The 23,460-nt window shown below is 36.4% G+C and overlaps 1 protein-coding gene across 5 annotated transcripts in view; it reads left to right on the top strand.

The window, feature by feature from the left end:
• Positions 1-276: 276 nt before the first annotated feature.
• ZNF326 (zinc finger protein 326) overlaps positions 277-23,460 on the top strand; it is a 38,540-nt gene continuing 15,356 nt past the window's right edge. The window contains exons 1-7 of one of the 5 annotated variants that reach the window (XM_029948571.1): positions 277-444; positions 2,939-2,983; positions 10,758-10,793; positions 10,889-11,000; positions 13,399-13,540; positions 15,899-16,097; positions 21,422-21,533. In XM_029948571.1, coding sequence (XP_029804431.1) covers positions 429-444; positions 2,939-2,983; positions 10,758-10,793; positions 10,889-11,000; positions 13,399-13,540; positions 15,899-16,097; positions 21,422-21,533 — 662 coding nt within the window. In that variant the 5' untranslated portion in view covers positions 277-428. Of the gene's footprint in view, positions 445-2,938; positions 2,984-10,757; positions 10,848-10,888; positions 11,001-13,134; positions 13,541-15,898; positions 16,098-21,421; positions 21,534-23,460 lie in introns of those variants that run through there. The other 4 variants (XM_029948570.1, XM_029948573.1, XM_029948574.1 and 1 more) reach the window with 4 other exon arrangements.

Raw genomic sequence — 23,460 nt, 5'->3', positions numbered from 1 at the left:
AGGTATTCCAACTAGATCCTTTTCGCTCTTGCCAGGATCAAACATGGCGGGCCGCAGTCAGCATTTCCCGAACACCCAGTTCGCTCTCCCGAGACCCTAGTCATTCTTAGGCACTCCTCTTTCCACCTTCCTTCCTCCTCAGCTGCTCCCAGAGGGTCAGCACCCGGGAGCGCGACAGAGGACCTCCTTCCCGCCCCCACTCGAGGGCCCGCCCGCCAGCCGGCGCCAGCCAATCGCAGGCCGCGCTGCGGCGGCTGGCAGCGCCGGCCGGCCCCGCCCCTCAGCCTCGCTGTGGCCTGCGGCTCCCGGGCCGGTAGCGCCGCTCTCGGTCGCGAAGACTGGTGGTGTGGAACCGTGGGTCGCGGGCGCTAGCCGTCGGCCACAGCTCAGCCCAGCGTCGCCGAGGCTGTGAGCCCCGAGCCTCCGCCATGGACTTCGAAGACGGTAAGCGGCGCCCCTGGCTGGTCGCCACGGCGGGCGGGAGGCGGGGTGGACGCCCCGGGGGTCTGTTTACGGCCTCAAGATGGCCGTGTGGGCTTTGTTCTGCGGGCCCGGAGGCCGCCCGCCCGTCGCGGGCCCAGTGCCCGGAAACGGCCTGTGTGGGAACCCGCGCGCTTTGTCGCGCCCGCCCGGCGTCCGCTGCCGCCGGGGACCTGGGAGTTCCGTGCCGGCCTCGGGGAGGGGAAGGGCGCGCCCAGAGCGCCGCGGCCTCCGGACTCGGGCCCGGACTCGCGCTCCGGACTCGCCCGGGCCCCGGCGCGTGGAAATTGCCCCGACGCCTCCAACTCGCCGGTCTCGGGCGGAGGGGCGGGTGGGGCCTCCCGGGCCTTGTCTCGCGTTCGCCCCACAGGGCGGCGACCCGGCTCGTCGTTTAGTAAATCCCCAACCAGGTTGCTCCTTAACAGATAGGATTTTCAGAGGCTTGATCACAGTGATGTTTCTCATCTTAGTTTTAAGATGAGTTTAAAGGGCGTCTGTAAGTGACAAGTATAGGTAGATCTCTGTGCCGAATGAAAACCTAAGCCGTTACTGGTTAGCACTCTAGGGTGTTTATCCACACACATGGCCTGGTCGTTAATCCCTAATTTGAAATAGCTCCTTGAACCTAAGCATTTTCCCTCTGGATTGTGTATGGATGGGACTTAAGTTAGAATTCTGGCACAGCATCACATGCCCTTCAAATTCAGTTCTGCGCCCAGCCGCCTGCGTTGGGCTGAACGTTTAAATAAACCGTATTTCCGCAATACCTTTCAGTGGTCGCTCACACGAATTCTTTAAACCATTCTCCCAGGCTCCCCCGAATACAATGAATTTGGTTTTCACTTTGTCTTCAGATGTTGTCCAACTTTTATAGGAATTGGTGTCAAGATAAAATAAGTCGTTAGTAATGAGAGCATTAGGGAGACGTGAAAAAGGGTTTCAGTGATTAAACTGGACTTAATCCCTAGTAACCAGACGTTTCTAATTAAAACCAGCTCGCTAACGGGTTGTAAGCCCCTAACCCAAACAAAACAATTATATTTAACATTGAATGTAACGTGATCTCCGCTGGAGTCTGACTAGATGATCTTTTGATTTTTGATTTGATTTCATGCCAAAAAAGAATTAAAGCCGCCAAATCTAAGTATATAAAAGGAGGCTGAAAGAACCCACTTTTTCAAAAGTTCATTTATTTATTTTGAGGGAGAGAGAGAAAATCCCAAGCTGTCAGTGTAGTCAGACGTGGGGCTTGATCTCATGACCTGAGCCGAAATCAAGAGGACTCTTAACCAACTATGTCACCTAGGCATCCCTGGAATAACCCTTTTGTGGATCCTTTTAAATTACTTTGAAATAGGAAGTCCAGCTGTTAAGAGTAGCACATTCTGGTGTTTTTGTTTGTTTTGGTTGGACTTTGACTCATTTTAATATAGATACCTTAAAACTATTTTTATTTGAAGTAGCTAAGCTGGGAATGAAACTTAAAAATATATTGCTCTGTTTTCCTACCAAAGTTTGATGCTTGTACCAACACTCAAGGTACAGCAGAAGCTGCCTAGGTGGGGGAGGGAACAATTGGAGCCATCCGGTCCCCTCCCCCTCCCCAAGGGAATCCATTTTCTGTAGACAATTGGAAAACAATAATAAAACTTAGTATGCTTACTTTTTATTGTCACCATGTGCCTACAGTTCCAAACGGTGTCAGTGATAAAATTATAAACCGTGTCAGTGAGAAAATAATCCCCCTCTTTCTGGCTTCTTTTTTCCTTTACTGCTGTATTTGGGAGTGGAATTTGACTAACAGTATATCCGAATCTAATCCTATGTAGTGTAGCTGGTTTCTGTTGTAGTCAAGGGATCGCTGTATGAACTTCCTTTCTTTTAGTATTTATTAGTAAAACTAATAAAGGACTTAACAATTGCCAAATCCATTTTGACAGAAATTGCCAATATGGTGTTTGGTGATGTGACATTCTGGATAGAGACAGTAAAGGCACTCATATGTATGTGTATATGCATTCTAAAATAAGATCTTGAAAATTTTAGAGAGCAGATGTGTAAAAGAAATATAGTGACTTTGAAAAAATATATAATACATACAGTCACTTTTCTGATGGCCCTTTTTGCAATATTTGATACATAATTTAGTCTGTCTGCCTTCCCTTTGTTACCCTGTATAAATCAGTACTGGATTCCCTTTTTTGGCAATTGTTATATATCAGGTATTACAGGCTAATTTTTATGTTAGAGTAATTTGGATGGTAAACCTACTTCTTGGGGAGATAATGAAGAGATATGTTTTTCCATATTAAATGTTTGTAATTATTTACACTCCAGTTTTGTAGGTAATAGAGTTAATGGCATTAAAAATTGGTTTTTGATTTGAATAGATGAGTATGTAATTTCAGATTTTTGCTAACATTGCACTAATTTCTTTCTGTTAAATGTGTCTTCATAGATTACACACACTCTGCTTGCAGAAATACTTATCAGGGCTTTAATGGTGAGTATCCCCTTTCATTTGCTCTTTAATGTTAAAGGAATGCATTTCAGTTTTTCTCTAGTGCGCAGGAAGTAACAATATGAAAAGCCAGTTCTACCTTGTTTGTCATTGTTTTGTCTCTTAATGTATCATTGCTCAGTGTTAATGTTGTCATGCTATGTATAGTTTTTGAATTAAGGAATTTGGGATCAGAAGAAGTCAGGGCTATTTAGTATAGTTTGACTCTTTGTTTTATTTGAATTGTGATTCCTTTAATTTATTCCAAAAGGTCTTGACTACATTCAGAGCAATGAGTTACAAGAAACTATTTGAATTATTTTTGCTGACTGAGAAGCTTTGGTATTAAATAATATAGATTAAGTGGATTATTGTCTTGGTTTTATGTCACTTCTCTTGTAATACATTTTGACTTTGTTTTTGAGGTCATTTGCTTTAATGTGTCTAAATGTGTTAATAAATAAAGAGCTGTCCAGAGGAGCAGATGAAGAAGCCTGATTGTTTATTGACTTAAGCATGACGTTAGAATTGTGACTACAGAGCTAGATAAAATCATAAGAGGTATGCAGAATATTGGGTGTTATTTTGATAGTTTAAGGTCTGCCAGACAGGATGATAACACAAAGAATGTGAAAGAATTCAGTGAGGTTAAAAAGGACCCCCAGAGAGTGGAAGTAAATATCCTGATTGCCAGAGAAAAGGAAAATTCAGCTGTGTACAGGATATAATAGATTCACAAAATAAAACTGAAACAGGTATACTAAATAAAGAAGACTGTGTGCCATTTTATGAAAACAATTGCTATCCATGTAATTTCTGTGTATCATCTCTAAGAATATAGAGGAACTTTTTATTTGATGTGGGCAAGAAAGGCTCAACATATAGGGAGTAGTATATATTGAATGCTGAAGAATACTTTTTTTTCCAGTTTATTTATTTTGGGAGGGAAAGCATGAGTGGCAAGAGGGCAGAGAGAGGGAGGGAGAGAGAGAATCCCAAGCAGGCTCTGAGTTGTCAGCCCAGAGCCCAGTGCAGGGCTTGAGCTGAGCCGAAATCAAGAGTTGGATACTTAGCTGACTAAGCCTCAAGTGCCTCTGTTTTTTTTTGTTTTTAAATATTTCATTTTTAAGTAATTGCTACATCCAACCTGCGGCTCAGACTTAGAGCCCCAAGATCAAGAGGTTGCATGTTCCACTAACTGAGCCAGCTAGGTGCCCCTGAAGAGCACAGTTTTGAACAAGAGAATGTCATAATAAAGTTACCAGAGGAACTTTATTTTGTATCCACATTTAGGTAGATTGAAAACTGGGAAGTTAGGAGTGCCTGCCTGGAAGAGTGTATGACTCTTGCTTTTGGGGTTGTAAGTTCAAGACCCATGCTAGATATAGAGATTACTTAATAAAATCTTTAAAAAAAAAAAAGAGAGAAAGAAAAAGAAAACTGGAAAATAAGCTAAAAAGCCATTTAATAAATTTAGGTGTCAGGATTTAAAGACCCTGAACCTGGGAGTTGACAATAGTAATTTTGAAAATATTAAGATGTTTTTAGAGAAAATTAATACAACTTGCAAGCTGACTTTCTAGTAGTGAGTAGAAAATTGAGAAGGATGGATAAAAACAAGTCCAAGATTTTAAACTGGAGTGAGTAGGACTAATAAATTTACCAAAGAGAGATTTGGAATGATAAAAGGCTTTAATTTCTAGTAGTGTTTACCAGAGAGTTGGATTTAATGTCTGAATGTAGGATTTTGACATGTTGAATCATACCAGGCCAGAAGTTTATTTTCTTTTTCTTATTTATTTATTAAATTTTCTTTTAACGTTTATTTGTTTTTGAGAGACAGAGATAGAGTGGGGGCGGGGTAGAGAGCGAGGGAAACACAGAAACTGAAGCAGGCTCCAGGCTCTGAGCTGTCAACATGGAGTCTGACACGGGGCTCAAACTCACGAACCGTGAGATCTTGACCTGAACTGAAGTCGGACACATAACTGACTGACTCAGCTTTCAGGTGCCCCAGAAGTTTATTTTCTTAATGTGCAGTGATGCAAAAAGAAATTTAGAAATTTCTATCATGGTGATGACTTTTTAAGAGATTCACTTTAGTTTTATATTAAAGTACAATTTATATACATTATTTTAATTTCAGGTATACAAAATGATTCACTATTTGTAGACATTGGGAGACTGAGCACTGCAATAATTCTAGTTACCATCCATCACCATACATAATTACATTTTTTTCTTATAATGAGAACTTTGAAGATTTAATCTCCTAACAGTTTTCAAATATACAATAGGTACTACCAACAGTAGTCATCGTGCTGTACGTTATATCTCATGAGTTATTTTCTTTCCCGCATTGACCTACTTTTTTATAACTGGATGTTTGTTCCTTTTGGTTCCCTTTGCCCACCTCCACTCTCAAAACCACCAGTCTGTTCTTTGTATCTATGAACTTGGCTTTTTTGTTTGTTTTGTTTAGATTCCATGTACACGTGAAATCTACACATTTGTCTTGCTTTGTAACTTATTTCACTTAGCATAATGCCCTGAAGGTCCATTCATGTTGTTGCAAGTGGCAAGATTCCATTCCTTTTTATGGCTGAGTCCTATTCCCTTGTATATGTGTACCCCATCTTTTTTATCCTTTCATCCTTCAGTGGACATTTATGTTGTTTCCATACCTTACCTATTATAAATAAAGCTGTAATGAACATGGGGGTGCATATGTCCTTTTGGGTTAACGTTTTACTAATGTTATGACTTTTATTTTTTCTCTTAATTTTAGTTCCAGCAGTGGTTCTCATCTGAGGGTGATTGTTAGAGTCACCTGGGGAGCTTTCCCAAAGTGTAACTATACAGGTCATACTCTAGTCCTCTTGAATCTTAGTTTTATATAAGTAATCCCTAGTTGTGCATGTTATGAAAAAGTACTCTAAATGATTTTGGGATGCATTGCTGGTTAAAGATCATTATTTGACAACACTTTGAGATCTAGGTTATCTACACTTCATAAATGAACTTAATTTCAGAGATGTAATTTGACTTCATTTAACAAATATTTGAGTGACTGCTGTGTATTAGATACTATTCTAGGAACTGGCAATATATAGCAGTGAACAAAATGGAAAATATTCTTGCCCTTGTGGGGAGTGTACAATCTAGTGGGATGAAGTGGAAAGTAAACAAGATAAAGAAGTAACACATAATGTGTATTAGATGGTAACAATTGCTTAGAAGCAAAATGCCACAGGGGAGGTTGGTAGTGTTGGTGTGTATGTGCGTTGGGGAAGGACCTGCTAAGGTGACCTTTGAGCACAGATTTGAGAAGGTTAGGATGCAAGCCATGGCTATCTAGAGGAAGAATGCTGTAGGCTTTAGGAAATAAAAGATGTCTCATTACCAAACAAAGCCAACAATACAATTCATTGTTATCATTGTATTTTCCAGTGACTAAAATGAAGTAGAAGGTACTTGAAAACATGTCAAGTTCCAAATTTCCTCCACACCATGTCTTGGAAGGAAGTTGTATTTTCAGTGATTCCATGTTTCCTTCCTGCTTCATAGTAACTCTTCTTATATAAATAGCAGAAAGAAAAAAAAAAGCATTCCAGACAGAGGGAAAGCAGGAATAAAGGTACAGCTGAGTACATTGTGCTTCAGAGAGACTTAATATTTTGACTAGAGCCGATGATTTTTGCTGAACAGTCCTAAGACAGAGTTAAGAGTGGTGAGGTGTAGTGAGAGGCATTGAAAACCAAAGATAATTTGTTTATATTTAAGAGATAATAGAAAATAAAGAGCTGTAAGAGTGGAGGGATTGAGCAGTGCAGATACAGAGAAAGAGCATTTCGGGCCGAGGGAGTGGCAGGTACAAAATGGGTGTGGTGTACTGCACCTGAGGAACAGCTGAGGGCCTGTGTACCTAGAGTGGAGCGGTGAAGGCGGGAATGGTAGATGATAAAGTTAAGAAGTCATGGGTAGATCATATAGGGCAGGATTTCTCAGATGTAGCAGTTGACTTTTTTTTTTAATGTTTATTTATTTTGAGAGAGTCAGCACATGAGCTGGGGAAGGGGCAGAGACAGAGGGAGAGAATCCCAAGCAGGCTCTGCGCTGTCAGATCATGACCTGAGCCAAAATTAAGAACCAAGTGAGCCACCCAAGTGCCCTGCAAGTATTAGCATTTTGGATTAGATAATTCTTTGTGGAGGGGTGTCTTGTGCGTTGTGGACTGCTTAGCAGCATCTTTGGCCTCTGTGCACTAGATGTGGGCAGCACCTGCTCTTTGGTTGTGAAAACCAAAAGTGCTTTCAGAGATTGTCAGATGTCCTCTGGAGGGCAAAATTGTCCTTGGTTAAAAGCCACTGGTATACGGCCTTACGGATTATTTAAGGGTTTGGCTTTTACTTCAGGCAAAATGGGAAGCCATTGGAAGTTAGTATTGAACTTTAAGTTTAAGTCATTTCTACACCCAGTGTGGGGCTCTAACTCATGACCCTGAGATCAAGAGTTGCATGTTCTTCTGACAGAGCCAGTCAGGTACCCTGAACATGATTTAAATTCACATTTTAAGAGAATTATTCTGGCTGTTTTCTTTAGAATAAACAGGAAGGAAGCAAAAGTGGAAGCAGGAAAACTAGTTAGGAAGCTGTTGCAGTAACGTAGGTTAGAGATGTTGGTGGCCTGTCTCAAAATGCTAGTAGTGTGGAGGTGGTGAAAAGCGGTCCCATTTTAAGACTTGGTGTCACACAACTTGTTAATTATTTTGATAAGTCAGTGTTTTTCCTGTTACTTTTCAGCTCCTTCCTTATGATTTAATTGTAACTGAGTTTTAACATTTGTTGAGCTTATAGAGTCATCAGAGCAATAGGATAGATTTGATTTAAAATATTAGGTCAGTTTTACTTTGGGTGAATTACTTTCATTTAAATAATAATAAAGATATGTTATATTCTTTCAGTTTTGTTTTTAAAGTGATTTCTTAGTTCATTTGGTAACGAAGAATATTAGAATATTGTTTATCTAGAAGCAGTCATCTTATAGAATCTATATCCTTATAATCATTAAAAAGATTTTTCCTTTTTTTCCTTTTTAATTAACTGAATAGTACCTTTCTGTGAATAATAAGCCAAAAATCATTGCTATGTAGCTTTCTTAATTTTTGTGCCTGGCATAAGGTGGGTGTTCAATAAATATTAGTAATTTATGACTCCATAGTGAAATAAAAAGAATAAAAAAACTAAAAGATTTACTATCTAAAGGCAGCCTCTGCAAGCTCAAAATTGACAAAATATGAAACATTTTGCTTTATGTGTCTAACTGAAGCTAGCTCAAAGATTAGTTTTAATATGAGGCTTAGAGGAAGGCTTTTTATTTTGAAATTTTTATTTTAATTTCAAAATTGCCCTCTATCTGAGATAATATAAGAATAAATTACCAACTCTAAAGACAAATAATTGATGTCAAACTCTGTGCTGAGTGTCGAGCTCACTTAAGAATTTTTCCCCCCCACCCCAGTACCCCCTCCTCCACTTGTGCTCTCTCTCTTAAGAAAAAAGGGGGGGCAAGTAGTTGACAGTTTTATTAATCTAGAATTGTGTGGTCTAATATGGTAGCCACAAGCCGCATGTGACTATTGAGCACTTGAATGTGGACAGTTGGAATTTAGATGTGCTATAAATGTAAATTATACACCCCATTTGAAGTCTTAGTATGAAAAATATATTGATAAACTTTTTGTGTTCTGTTATGCTTATTGGTACTTAACAAGTTTCATACAATTCTAAATTTTATTGAAAAGCTCAAATTTTATCATTGGCAGCAAAGGCTGTTACTTGTTTTCGTTGAAGTGACAGTTTTACTATGTTCATTTTTGAGAAAATGCCAAATGCTCAGTTAGTCTGTCTGACTAGTAAAAATCGTGTTCCTTGTAAAAATGGCTAATTCGGTTCACAACCAAGCACTTGGACAATGGCTTTTCCTGGCAAGAACTGTGATACTTTGGTATGCAGCAAAATTACTTTATGTGTACTTCCTGTTTCACTACAGACTATCAGAAAGAAGGTGTACTCAAAGGTGATGGTTTAGCAAAATTGATAATTCTTACTGCTTCATCAAGAAAATTTTTAAGTAGAGAGGGCACTTTTATTATTTTTTTACTGCAAGTGTGCAGTATTAAGGACTACAATGACTGCTAATACAGTTTGGTGCCGTTGCCTTGGTTTGTGGCATGGGACCTGCAGTTTTACCCACCAGTACTTTTTGCCTCTTAAGTGCAAGTAATGTTGCAGTATTATTTATGAAAATAGTTTGATCTCATGGATCCCTGAAAGGGTCCTAGCAACTTGTAGTGGTGAAGAGACTATTCCATGAGAACAATGGCTCTGGGGTATATACAAAATTAGTAGAAATCAGACCCTGTCCACAAGATGAGTGTACATTTAGGATGAGGCCACAAATAGTAGAATGTAAGGCAGTGTATCATAAGCACCATATAAGAGCTGTAGACTTGTAGATGTTTAGAAGAAAGAGATGATAATCAACTGAGATGGTGTCGTTGAATTTGTTCTTAGAAGGGTTAGTATTTGAAATGGACTTTTAAAAGATGAGAAGATTTCAAGAAGCAGATATTTGGGGTGTTAGCTAAGAGTGTTTCACATAGAAGCAACACCATAAAGCTAGAAGGGTGGATACATATTGGACTTTGGACTTTAGTTCCCTAATCTATAAAATGAGAAGATTGCATTTTATCATTTAGGTTGCTTCTAGCTTTAAAGTTGCAAGATTCTGAGTGGTGTTTTTGTGAAGTTGTTGCTGTTGTCATTATTATTAGGATCAGAAATATTTAAATGATTGTAATTAAAATTTAGTGTTTTAAAAAATATAAATTAAGATATTTGCTCTGTGTATATTGTTGTATTTATAAAATTTGGGGAGGGTGGTAATGATTTTAAAGGACTTTATAGGACACATTCTAAATGATTGAAAACTTTTTTATTTTTATAATCATAGTAAATTTATTACCACTTTTGTTGTATTTTTCACGTCAGAGGTTGGGATATAGGTGGAATTACAGTGTAATAAAATATGCTTAGTACTCTTACTCTGTTAGACTTTATTTTTAGTGCTTTGTCTTGCTGGAGCTCACATTCATTCTCTTTATTCAGAGTATTTGAGGATTTAAACATTTGTTGAGTTATTATTTCTAGGGTACTACCACAGATTGGCCCCCTACTCCATGAGTTTACTTTTTAAAAATGTCTATTTTGGTTAACATATGAACAAATTTAAATTAGGCTAATTGAAAATGTGGCTGCCTAGGAGTTTTTAGATCTTTTCAGAGCAGTTAGATGCAAGAAACTATACTTATAACAAAAATTTTTCTTTTTCACATTAAATAAATCCTGACTTTTTGAGAGTAGGGATTATTTATTATTAATTATATACTATGTAATACCTACTACAGAACCTTAAAGTAGTACCCTAGTCAAATAGATATTGGTTAAATTGAAAATAATTCTAATATAGAACTTTTTAGTTGATAATGTTTTTTTGAAAAATTAGGTTTATTAGCAAATCTGATTTTTCAGTAGATTATTATCTGTGAGGTTTTTTTCCTTCGGTGTGTACTATGAGTTTAGCTTAAATGTTAATGATGAATTATCATTTAAGCTATCTCAGATCATTGAAATGACTATCTGGTGTTTTATGCAAAGATTGTCAAAGAGAATGGTATATCTTACTGACTGACCTTTTGTTACTGACTCTGTTTTAGGAATGGATCGTGATTATGGCCCCGGATCTTATGGAGGTCTGACATTCAAGGATATTTATCTAAAAATTCTTCTTTTGAGTGCCAGTAAAGGTGAGCGTCATTTAATTTTTTTCTTTTTAAACTCTTTATAGGGATGGACCGTGACTATGGCCATGGATCCTATGGGGGTCAAAGATCCATGGACTCCTACCTAAACCAGTCATATGGCATGGACAATCACAGTGGTGGTGGTGGGGGTAGCAGGTAAATTGCTTAATCACTTGGCCAAATAATTAGATGATTATAAGATTCTGGATATTATAATTTAAGTATTCGTTAGGTATGTTATGATGCTTGAACTTCACTATTTAATATTGAATAATCACTTTAAATGTTTAGAGGTGTTAATTAATGGTTATAAAAATTATCTCAGGATTACTGGTAGACATTATTTTAGGAAAATTTCAAGTAACTATTTTCATTTCACTATAATAGAGTAAGTTTTTCTGTCTTTAGCAGTGAACTTTTTTTTTACTTTTAATTTTAACTCTTCATCAGTCAGAATGTTTTGAACAAATGATATAAAAATTTTGTTGGAATTATGATCTATGAAACTTTTTCTTTTTGATTTTTAAAAGTGTCTTTTCTGATGTGGGGTGTTCTGTAAAGCAGGAAAGCAGTCTTGGACTGGAATGAGTTTAACTGAACCAGTCTAGCAATATTCAGTTTTCTAAGAAACATTTAAGATAGTTATTTTTTTAATTTTAATTTTAGAGTAAGTTGTAAGAGTATATTGTAAAAATAAAATGTTCTTTAATTCCATGTCTAGGTTATTTATTGGCAGATACTACTTAGACCAAAAACACTTGTGCTCTAAGCTAGGAGCATTGTATTAAAGCCATGAATACTATACCTTTGCTTATTTTAATGCACTAGAGTTTAGATTGTTTTTATATTTCACTTTTGATACTGTGTAAAGCTTAACACCAGTTGAACTACTCAGTACTTAGGGTGGACCACATTTCAGGCAAAGAGGGTATACCTTTTGAGAAATAGATATTTCTACTACATATAACTAGTTAGGTAGCATTTGAAACTATCCTCCTTCTTCATAAATTGAAGGATCCAGATTCCTTAAGTATGAACTGAATGATGCTTTACTTTCCTTCTTTCTGCTTCAAGTGTGCCACTATGGTTTAACAGTAGAGGAAAGTCAAGAAAATGAGTAGATACAACAATTTTGCTTATGTGATAGATATTTTAAAAAGAGTTGGAAAGAGGAATAATTTTTATATGGTTATCAGGATTCAGAAGTAAATAGTACATTCTATTTAGTGATCTGTAAATAATTGAAGTAATGTAACACATTTAACTGCTTTAATATATCCGTTATTGCCCTATTGCATTGTAAATGTGATGTGGATAAACTATGTAGATGTTATCGTTTATCTTGTGTAATTGTGGGCCTTTATAAAACTATGTTGTAAGCTATGAAGCAACTTTTGTAATCCATGCTTTGGATTTGTGAGAAGTAAGATGATTTGTTTCTTCTGTCGACTCTATTAAAATGTGAGGAGACTGTGTGCTCCGTTTTTTAGAATAGTTTTATGTGATAATTTCCTGCCAGGAAATAATTTTTTAAATAATTGAAGACGTAAAATGTAGTCTTTTCTCATCTGCCTTGAAAATTCACATGCAGAGGGTATATGTTGGTGGTCTTTTACTTTTATGTTCTATTTTATGTGCTTATTCTAGATTTGTTAGATTTGCTAGAGTACAAGTGGAAAGTGACTGAGGATTGATTATTGACCTTACCCAAAGTTGGGCAGGATATCAAATTTCATAACCAGAGATAATTCTCAAAATTTTGACTGCTACAGACACAATGAAGCAGTTTTGTTACATAGATTTTTAGTGGTGCAAAAAGGATCTCTTCTGTGTCACAAATAGACTATATTGGTATAGTCTTCAATTTATGTCCCTATTGAAAGCCAAAATACTGTAAATATTTGATATTTTCCAATACTAGGGGTGGATTCAAAGAAAGTTTGAGTAGTTTGTGAACTTTAGCAAATGACTTTTTCCAAGACTAGGGCTGGGCTTAAATATTGACAGACAAATCTTTTTAATAAAATAGAAAAGCTGCTATGAAGCAGATTTTTAAGCTAAGGTATACTTAACTCAATTCATATTTAAAAACTGACCCAGATAGCTTTCTATCTGGTCTCATGTTGAACTGCCCAGCCCTAATCAGGGTGTGAATAAAAGTAGAACTGTGCAAACCAGTATGGTATAAATGAATTTTAGTTGATAAATGTCATCTGATGATTTGTCTTTTGAATTGTCTAACATTAGTAAGCTTACTTTTGTTTTTTCCCTCACTGTGCAACTTTTCCAGGTTTGGACCTTATGAGTCTTACGACTCCAGGTCTTCTCTGGGTGGGCGAGATCTGTACAGATCTGGCTATGGTTTTAATGAACCCGAACAAAGCCGCTTCGGAGGTAGTTATGGTGGTCGATTTGAGAGCTCCTACCGGAATAGCCTTGACTCTTTCGGAGGTAGAAACCAGGGCGGGTCTAGCTGGGAAGCACCTTACTCCCGTTCAAAATTGAGGCCTGGGTTTATGGAGGACAGAGGAAGAGAGAATTACTCTTCCTACAGCAGTTTTTCTTCACCCCATATGAAGCCTGCACCTGTAGGCTCTCGGGGGAGAGGAACGCCTGCTTATCCTGAAAGTACGTTTGGAAGCAGAAACTATGATGCTTTTGGAGGACCATCAACAGGCAGAGGCCGAGGCCGAGGAGTAAGTACAACAGAATCTTTTCAGATTCTTTTCACTAGTCACTCTTTTAAACCCTTTCAAGACCATGGTTTTCAACTAGAATAAACACTGTTCATCCCAGTGTATTTTGAAGCAAAAGCTGAATCATAAGCATAATTTTTAGGTTGCCTGAAAAAGTTTTTCCAGCACTTCAGAAACTAAGTGGCAGTGTGAGATGATTGTTCATAAGTTTTGCCAAATCTCCCTTTATTAAAAAGGTGAGGATATTAGGTTTTGGTCTAAAAGGGGTTAAAAGGAGTTGCATTTTTCCTTGTAAAACACTAGCAGTTTTGCTGGTGGGACAGTTCTTGGATTATTGTAAAAGGTAATAAACCCTTTGGAGTTTTTGAGTAGGTTAAAGGTGCAATGTATGATAAAATGTTTATATTTTGCTGCTAACTCTAGCACATAGAATTTCTTCAGAGCTCCATATTTCACATTCAACACAAGGGACTAAAAGTCGGTAATAGATGAGGGTAGCTTAGCCATGTTTACAAGGTGAAGAAGTTGATATGTTTAATGGGTTGTAGAATGAATTGTGGTCAGTATAATTACTAACTCACTCTCTTGCAATATGTCCTGTTGCTGGGTGTTCCGTTTTCCCTTGTGTCACTAGTTTTTAATATTGAGAAATAAGCTCCTTCTTGTACAGACATGTCTCTGGCTCCTTCCTAGGAAGTAATCTTTTGTAAATTATTGCTTACATGAGTAAATATTCCAGTCTTCAAGTGTTTTATTTCAGGACATAGTATAAAGATAATGACTTATGTTCTTAGGTAACTTGACTGACATGAAATTTTACTAGTAAGTGTATGTAGATTGTGGAGTTCTATAGTTTGGTCCTATGAAAGATACTGTATTTTTGCTTTAATGTAAGAAATGTTTTTTTTTTTTTTTAAGTCACTCTTAATATTCTCTCTGTAGAGGAAAGTACTTCTGATAAAAAATGTAGTAGGGCACACATTTTTGTCTCTTCATTGGCCTTTGGTACATCAGTGTAGTTTGTCCTTTCTGTGTAGAAATTTTGCATTTATAATGGTTACCCTTTAATGATGTTAAAATGCATTGCACCTTTAATGGATAATTAGTGAAGATATTTCTAATATGACTCTATAAATTACCTGGAAACACTAATCTATTCAAGTTTACTAGGCTGGATAGGGATTCCTAAGCATAATATACAAATATAAGCAACTGATATGTTGCTCTTTCATCATAATTAATGACTGTAGGTTAATTGAAAATTGTTGGGGTTAGTAGGCTTTGGGTTTTGAAATTGAAAATTGATTTCAGTTTGAAAATTTGGAAAACACTTAACATTCATGCTTTATATTACTTTAGGCAAATGATTTTTTTAATGAGACCAGATATCAATTTCGTTTTCACAATAGAAAAACAGGTATTCCTGTACTTTGTGTTCACCATTCTAGTCTGAATGGACTTTTCTTTCTTTCCTCCTGTTAATGAAGTAGATGAACCAACAGGACTTTTCTTTTTTAATCTTCACTTGTACAATTCCCATTGGATCCTTCTCTTCAGATTACTCCTCAATCTTTATCTTCTAAAAGTAGGGTTAGCAGAATAAATTTCTGTGGACATGTAGCCTCGTGTTGTAGTGGATTTTGTTTATGATAAGAGGAGAGGAAGGGACACAAGAGTCGTTTGGTTGGATGACTCTTCGTCTGTAAACTTTTGCTTCTTGGGCTTCTGGGTCAGAATATCTTTCTCTAGGTAAGAATGTGAATGGAACGTCAGATGTAATTCTTTATCTGAAGTGTGTCCTGGAAGTTGATGCATGGTTATGCTTTAACTCTCCTATTTCATACTAATGTTCCATCTCGCCTTCTCATTCCCTTTTTCAACAGGGAGAAATCCTAAATGATTACTGGATCTTTTTTACTTCAGACTTCAAATATGGTCTTCTTTATGCATCTTAGGCTTAAGCCAGATTTTAGTGAAATAAAGATGTCTTTTTAGGTCTTTTAATGGGAAAATAGCAATTAGGAACTCTGAAGAGGAGTTGTCAGAGAGTTGTACAAGTGGTAATATTCTGACAGGCACATTTGCTGTTTATGATTTCAATTTTGAATGGTAAAAATAAAAAAATAGGTAGGGAATATCCATATTCTACTGGAAATAAAAATACTAATTCACTGTATTTAAGTTCATGTGATAATTTACAAAACTTTCAGTGTGTTTATTCAGAGTGGACATGTAAAATTTAGTTCAGTTCTGGGTAATTTTCAGGTGAAAATTATTAGAAAACAGGTGAAATTTGTGTGAATTCATATTTTATCTTTAGATATTATGCTAATATTTCTCGATTTCACAAATTTGCAGCATATGAGTGATTTTGGAAGCATTCATAGACCTGGAATTGTTGTTGACTATCAAAACAAACCCACCAATGTGACAGTTGCTGCTGCAAGAGGAATAAAGAGAAAAATGATGCAACCATTTAATAAGCCCGGTGGAACCTTTATCAAGAAACCCAAGCTAGCAAAGCCTGTGGAGAAGATGAGCCTCAGCAAATCACCCAGTAAGTGAGAAAACAGAATTGCTATGGCTTACGGTACTTCTAGTTTTTCAAAAATGTAATGCTTTACATACTTTTTTCATGTTCATATGACAAACTGCATAGTAATTACAACTGTAGAAATTAGATCCGTGAATCACCTAGTGTAGTCACAGTCATAAACATTCAAAATGACCCAGAGACACTTTTTAAAAAAGCACATGCCCTGGTCCACCCCTAAATCCTTATTTATGACAGAGTTCGAACATATGTATGTTTAAAATTTTTTTTAATGTTTTTATTTATTTTTGATACAGAGTGAGACAGAGCAGGAGAGGGGGAGGGTCAGAGAGAGAAGGAGACACAGAACTGGAAGCAGGCTCCAGGCTCTGAGCTAGCTGTCAGCACAGAGCCCGACGCAGGGCTCGAACCCAGGAACGTGAGATCTGACCTGAGCCGAAGCCGGAGGCTTAACTGACTGAGCCACCCAGGCGCCCTGAACATCTGTGTTTTAAAAGGCTTCTCAAAAGAGTTTGATTCAAAGTTTTGTCTTGGGTGTTGTATTTGTTGTTGGGAGGTACTGTTGAGGATGTTGTATTGTCACATTACACGGATCCCCTTTATGAGGACAAAGGGAAGAAGTTTTTCATGGTTCTTGGTACCAGGAAAAGGTGTGTTTCTTCAGGAAATTTAGTTTGCTTTTAATCTTGTGGACTGACGACTCTTAGAGACACTCACATTTTCCATCTGTACATTGTTAAAAAATAGCCAATCTGAAAATGAAATTAAGAAAACCCTTTCATTCATATTAGCATCAACAAAACTAAATACTCAGGAATAAATTTAACAAAAGTAGTGTAAAATTTAAACAGTATTTAAAAACCTACAAAACGTTACTGAAAGAAGTTAAAGAAGACTATCCATAAATGGAAAAAGTAAATAAATGGTTCAGAGATCAGAAGATTTAATGTTGTTAAGATGGTAATACTCCCCAAACTGATGTACAGATTTATTAGCACAGTACCTGTTAGAATTCCACCTGACTTCTTTGCAAAAATTGACAAGTTGATTCTAAAGCTTATAAGGGATTGCAAGGGATCTAAAATAGTGAAAACAGTTCTAAAAAAGTGAAACAAAATAGACTCAACACTTCATCTTACTTGGAAAGACTCAACACTTCTATTTCATCAAGGCAGAAATAAATATAAAAAAACAAAAAGTAATTCAGGGTACATGTAAAAATAGACAAAATATTTGGTGTATATTATTTTGTTATATGTTTTCACAAAGAAGTCTGAAAAAGAGTTTTCCTTAGCTTTTATTTAGGCATATCCTTGATGTTATCTAATTTAGTCAAGTGTACTCGATATGTAGAGATATGATACCAAGTTAAAAAACAAAATACAACAGCTTAGGTAAGTAACAGTAATTTGCCACTGAACTTTTTTTTTTAAAATAAAAAAAGCTTTGTGGAGCTATAATTATATACCTTACAGTTCACCCATTTAAAGTGTGCAAACTATTGGTTTTTAGTGTATTCACAGATAATGTACAAATATCTCTGTAATCAATTTGAGAATATTTTCATCACCTCACAGACACCTGGTACCCTTTAGGCATTACCCCCAACATACCCCACAGCCCAGAGCAACTACTAACTTTCTATCTTTATAGATACCTGTATTCTAGACTTTCATATGAAAAAAAATTATATAAAATGTGGACTTCTGTGATGTGTTTCTTTCACGTAGCATAATCTTTTCAAAGTTCATTCAAGTTTCAGCAGAAAGCAGTACTTCATTCCATTTTATGGCTAGAAATATTCCATTATATGGACAAATCACATTTTCTTCACTCACTGATGAGTATTTGGTTTGGGCCTAACTTTAGGCTACCATGAATAATGCTGTAAGCATCTGTATATGTTTTTGTGTGAATCTGTGTTTTCATTTCTCTTAGATAAATATCTAGAAGAACTGCTAGATCATACAGTATAATCATTTGAGGAACCACCTGTTTTCAGAAGCATCTGCACCATTTTACATTCCCACTAGCAGTGGATGAGAGTTCTGATTTCTCTATATCTTTGCTATGACTTGTTATTATCTGCCTTTTTGATTCTAACCATCCAGGTAGTATGAAGTGGTATCTCATTGTAGTCCTGATTTACATTTCCATAATAACTAATGGCTGGGCATTTTTTCTTGTGCTTGTTGGCTCTTCATATATCTTTCTTGAAAAAAATGCATGGTTAGATGTTTTGCTCACTTTTTAGCTGGGCTATTTGTCATTTTATTGAGTTGAAAAAATTCTTCATATAATCTAGACCCTTTTCAGTTGTAGGATTTGTAAATACCGTCTCCCACTCTCAGTTGCCTTTTTACTTTCCTCATGTAGTGTCCTTTGAAGCACAAAAGCTGTGTGGTTTTGTTTTTTTTTTAATTTTACTTTTATTTATTTATTAATTTTAATGTTTATTTATTTTTGAGAGAGAGCGTGCATGAGTAGGGGAGGGGCAGAGAGAGAGGAAGACACAGAATCTGAAGCAGGCTCCAGACTCCAAGCTCGAGCTGTCAGCACAGAGCCTGATGTGAAGCTTGAACCCATGAACTGTTAGATCATGACCTGAACCGAAGTTGAACACTTAACCAACTGAGCTACCCACGTGCCCTGATTTTTGCTTTTAGAGATAAAAACATAGTCTTAAACAGTCAACCTTTACATGAAACAAAAATTTAAAACTTAGACAATAAGAACAAAGGGTGAAATTAAATATTGCCAGACTATTGCTAGATACTCTGATTTAATTCTGTGTTTGATCATTGATGATGAATTTTAATAAACTTTTGCTTAAAGAGAATTATAATATAGGCAGTGTTGATAAAGATTAGCTCATTTACTCAACTAGTTTTTGTTTTCTTTTGAGAGAGAGCGCCTGTGCATGGGGGAGAGGGACAGAGAAGGAGGAAGAGTCAGAGAGAGAGAAAGAGAGAGAGAGAGACAGAATATCCCAAGCAGGCTCCATGCTCAGCTCAGGGCCCAATATGGGACTTGATCCCATGACCCTGGAACCATGACCTGAGTCAAAACCAAGAGTCAGATGTGCAACTGACTGAGCCACCCAGGTACCTCTGAACTAGTATTTGTTAAAAAATGACTTCTTTGACAGTACTTTAGAGACAAGAGGTCATACTGCCAAAGTAAGTTTTAAATATTTCTGTAAAAGTTGAAAATCAGGAAATGCCAACTTCATTGACAGATATAAACAATCTACAAATCACAGACATGATACATCAAAAGTAAAAACATACAAGGCAAGATAGTGTATAACTTAATTCCAAAAAGTTTCAATGACAGTGATAATACCTTGTTTTATTATACAAGTCACAGCAAAAGCAAATTAAAATAAGTATTATGTGGGGCACCTGGATGGCTCAGTCAGTGAAGCATCTGACTCTTGATTTCGATTCAGGTCACGAATTCCTGGTTTGTGAGTTTGAGCGCTTTGTCAGGCTGTGCACTGACAGTGCAGTGCATTACTTACTTAAGAGAAAAAGAACCAGACATGTTTTTAAGATAAAAATACTGAATAACTAGGAATGTGTGTTCTCTGGAGGACCAGAAGTAGTTTCTAAGTCCTTAATTCTGCTTAGGCAATCTAAATGCTGACCATCTAACTGTCTCTGACTTTTCCATGCTCAAGAGGCACTATTTTGCTTAATATTAGGCCCAGGTAAGTTGACATTTTCATTGAGAGTCTAAGATCTACTATATTCTTAGTCTTTCCTCCATTAAAAGAAAGGGTGAGGGAGGAAAGGTGAGGAAGCACGAAGGTTTTTAATTTTGATAAAGTCTAATTTTAATGTTTTTTTCTTTTGTTGCCCGGTTCTTTTGGTTTTATATGTAAGAATTCCTTGCCAAATTCCAAAGTCATGAAGATATGCTCCTATGTTTTCTAAGAGTTTTCTAGTTACAGTTCTTGCATTATGTATGTAAGTGTTTGCATGTGGCTGTCCAATTGCCCAGCACCATTTGTTGCCAAGACTGTTCTCTCCCAACAGAAAAATACTGGCATCGTTGCTAAAAACCAGTTGGTCATAGTTTTATGAGTTATTTCTGGACTCTCAATTCTGTTCTGCTGATCTATAGGTCTGCCCTACTGTCAGTACCATAGTATCTTGATTATCATAGCTTTGTAGTAAGTTTTGAAATCATGAAGTGTGAGTCTATTTTGTTTTTCTTTATAGAATTCAATTTTTCAATTTTTGCATCGAAGTCAGGTAGAATTCTGACAGGGATTGCGCTAAATCTGTAGATTAGTTTGGGGAATACAACCATCTTAATATCGTTGTCTTCTGATCTCTGAACTATTTATTTAGTTTTGCTGTTTATTTAGATCTTTAACCTTTTTCAACAATGTTTTGTAGGTTTTTTTTTTTAAGTTTGTTCTATCTCTCTACCTCTCTGCCTGTTTATTTATTTATGTACTCTCTGCACTCATCATGGGGCTCAAACTCACCACTCTGAGATCAAGAGTCTCATGCTCTTCCAACTGAGTTAGCCAGAGACCCCCTGTTTTGTAGTTTTTGAAATACTGTCTAAGTTTTATGCTACTTTTGTTAAATTTATCCCTGAGTATTTAGTCTTGTTGATGCTAATATGAATGAAAGGGTTTTCTTAATTTCATTTTCAGATTGGCTCTCTTTTTTAACAATGTACAGATGGAAAATGTGAGTGTCTCTAAGAGTCGTCAGTCCACAAGATTAAAAGCAAACTAAATTTCCTGAAGAAACACACCTTTTCCTTGTACCAAGAACCATGAAAAATTTCTTCCCTTTGTCCTCATAAAGGGGATCCGTGTAATGTGACAATACAACATCCTCAACAGTACCTCCCAACAACAAATACAACACCCAAGACAAAACTTTGAATCAAACTCTTTTGAGAAGCCTTTTAAAACATACATATGTTCGGACTCTGTCATAAATAAGGATTTAGGAGGGGACCAGGGCATGTGCTTTTTTAAAAAATGTCTCTAGGTCATTTTGATGTTTATGACTGATTAGTGACTACACTAGGTGATTCATGGATCTAATTTCTACAGTTGTAATTACTATGCAGTTTGTCATATGAACATGAAAAACATCTAAAAGCACTGAAGCCATGATAATGATATTCCAATGAATGAAGTTTCAGAAATAATGGTTAATCTCAAACTGATTTTCTCATGAGTTCAGTTTAATTGCAATCACCAAATAAACCTTACATGTTTATGCTTTTTATGAAGTGGGAACTGGAAAGGGAGAATAGGAAAATGATATTCAATTTGACTTTTGGTAATACCCTAGCAAAAACTGATCCTAAAAATGAAGAAGAAGAAAAGCGACGAATTGAGGCTCGGCGAGAGAAACAAAGGCGCAGAAGAGAAAAAAACAGTGAGAAATATGGAGATGGATACAGGTTTGTACTTTGTAGAGTTTGAAAATTGGTCTCATTAAAAATATTTTCTAGAAAATGCAGTTATGTCTCTTGGAATGTGAGAAAATTTACGAGGTCAAATGAAAAGGTTTGATCAAAGATACATAGGAATGCTTTTGATTTTTGGTATTTATGCGCAGTCACCCCTGAGAAAAATAAGAAAAAAGAGGTAATCTAAAAATAAAAAATACCCAGAAATACAGTATTCTTAATAAGAAATACATGTCATAACATGAAGAAATCCACAAAGTCTTGAGATTTGACTACATGGATACACAATGATATTCTTGGATGGGAAAACTAAATAGTAGAGATGTAACAGGTTTTGTCGATCTTGATTCCAAAGAAGAGTAAATGATTAGGTACTAGCTTTTCTAGGTAATCGAAACATACAGAAATTTATAAAAGTTTAAAAAAAAGGCTATTAGTAAAAATTTAATAGAATTAAATTTTTTTTTTTAATGTTTATGTATGAGAGACAGTGATAGCTAGGGAGAGGCAGAGAGAGAGAGAGGGAGACACAGAATCCAAAACAGGCTCCAGGCTCTGAGCTGTCAGAACTGAACGTGGAGCTTGAACTCACAAACTGAGATCATGACATGAGCCAAAGTTGGACGCTCAACAGATTGAGCCAACTAGGCACCACCAGTATAGTAGAATTATTAACCTGTAAATACATGTGTTATATGTAAGAATGTAATATATAATACAAGTGTTGGAAACAAAAGGAATTGCTTAAAAGGTGGGGGCTGGGGTGGAGTTGCTTGAACAACTGAACAATAAGAAGAAAAATAGTTTAGACCCTCTTCTTACACCAATGAAGATGAATCTGGATGGATTAAATTTTATTTTATTTTTAAATTTATTTTTGATACTGAGAGAGACAGAGCATGAGAGGGGGAGGGGCAGAGAGAGAAGGAGACACAGAACTGGAAGCAGGCCCCAGGCTCTGAGCTAGCTGTCAGCACAGAGCCCGATGCGGGGCTCGAACCCACGAACGTGAGATCTGACTTGAGCCGAAGCCGGAGGCTTAACTGACTGAGCCACCCAGGTGCCCCAAATCTGGATGGATTAAAAAACCTGTGAAATGGAAAATAACAGGAAAATAAAATTGAGTATTTTAAAGGCTACAGAAGCCTTTTCTTAAGGCTTAAAGTGATAGTTTAAATTACAAAGGAAATAATGACCACATTAGTTTCAATAAAAATTTACAACTTGAAGGCAGACAGATTTGGAAAATTTTATAAACACAACAAACGATAATGTCTAAGGTAAATATCACCCAACATTTTTTCAAAAATAAGAAAACAAGATGCCTAATATATGACTGGGTGAAGGAGTAATAGCTAGTTAATAAATTTAGGGGAAAACCCTGAAACTCATTGTAAGATAATCTGGGAATTTAATTGTCATTAATAAATGTCATTAAAATGACATTTTATTAGGCGAAAAGAAACATTGATTTAGTAGCAAGGATACAGTCAGAGCACACGCTTATAATTGTTGGTAATGAAATAATATGGTTATAACTACTTGGAAGCAGTTTAACAGTTTTTAAAAAGGTCTTGAATTTTTATAGTCCGTGTCTCTCCAGGTAAATAATCTGAAAGTAAAAGTTTAATCTAAAAAGATGCCCATTACACAATTATTTGTAATAGCTCCAAACATGAAACAAATATAGTGATAAAGAGTAGTCAAGTATATGTAAATTTTGACACATCCCTCTATGGGGTCTTAGGCCATTGTTGAAAACGCAGGTACTAAAGCCTGTAGCAACATGGAGAAAATTCAGGCGAAATATAAAAAATCTGTATACAACATCTTAAAAGAATGTATTTGGTATTTTTTCATTAGCCATCTAATGCTGCTTATGCTAGGAAAATAAAGATTATAAAATCTAAAAAGTAAA

This window comes from Suricata suricatta, chromosome 8 (assembly GCF_006229205.1).
Source record: "Suricata suricatta isolate VVHF042 chromosome 8, meerkat_22Aug2017_6uvM2_HiC, whole genome shotgun sequence".
Lineage (NCBI taxonomy): Eukaryota > Metazoa > Chordata > Mammalia > Carnivora > Herpestidae > Suricata > Suricata suricatta.
The sequence above is the reverse complement of the archived record's forward strand: the minus strand, read 5'-3'. Positions and strand labels throughout refer to the sequence as shown.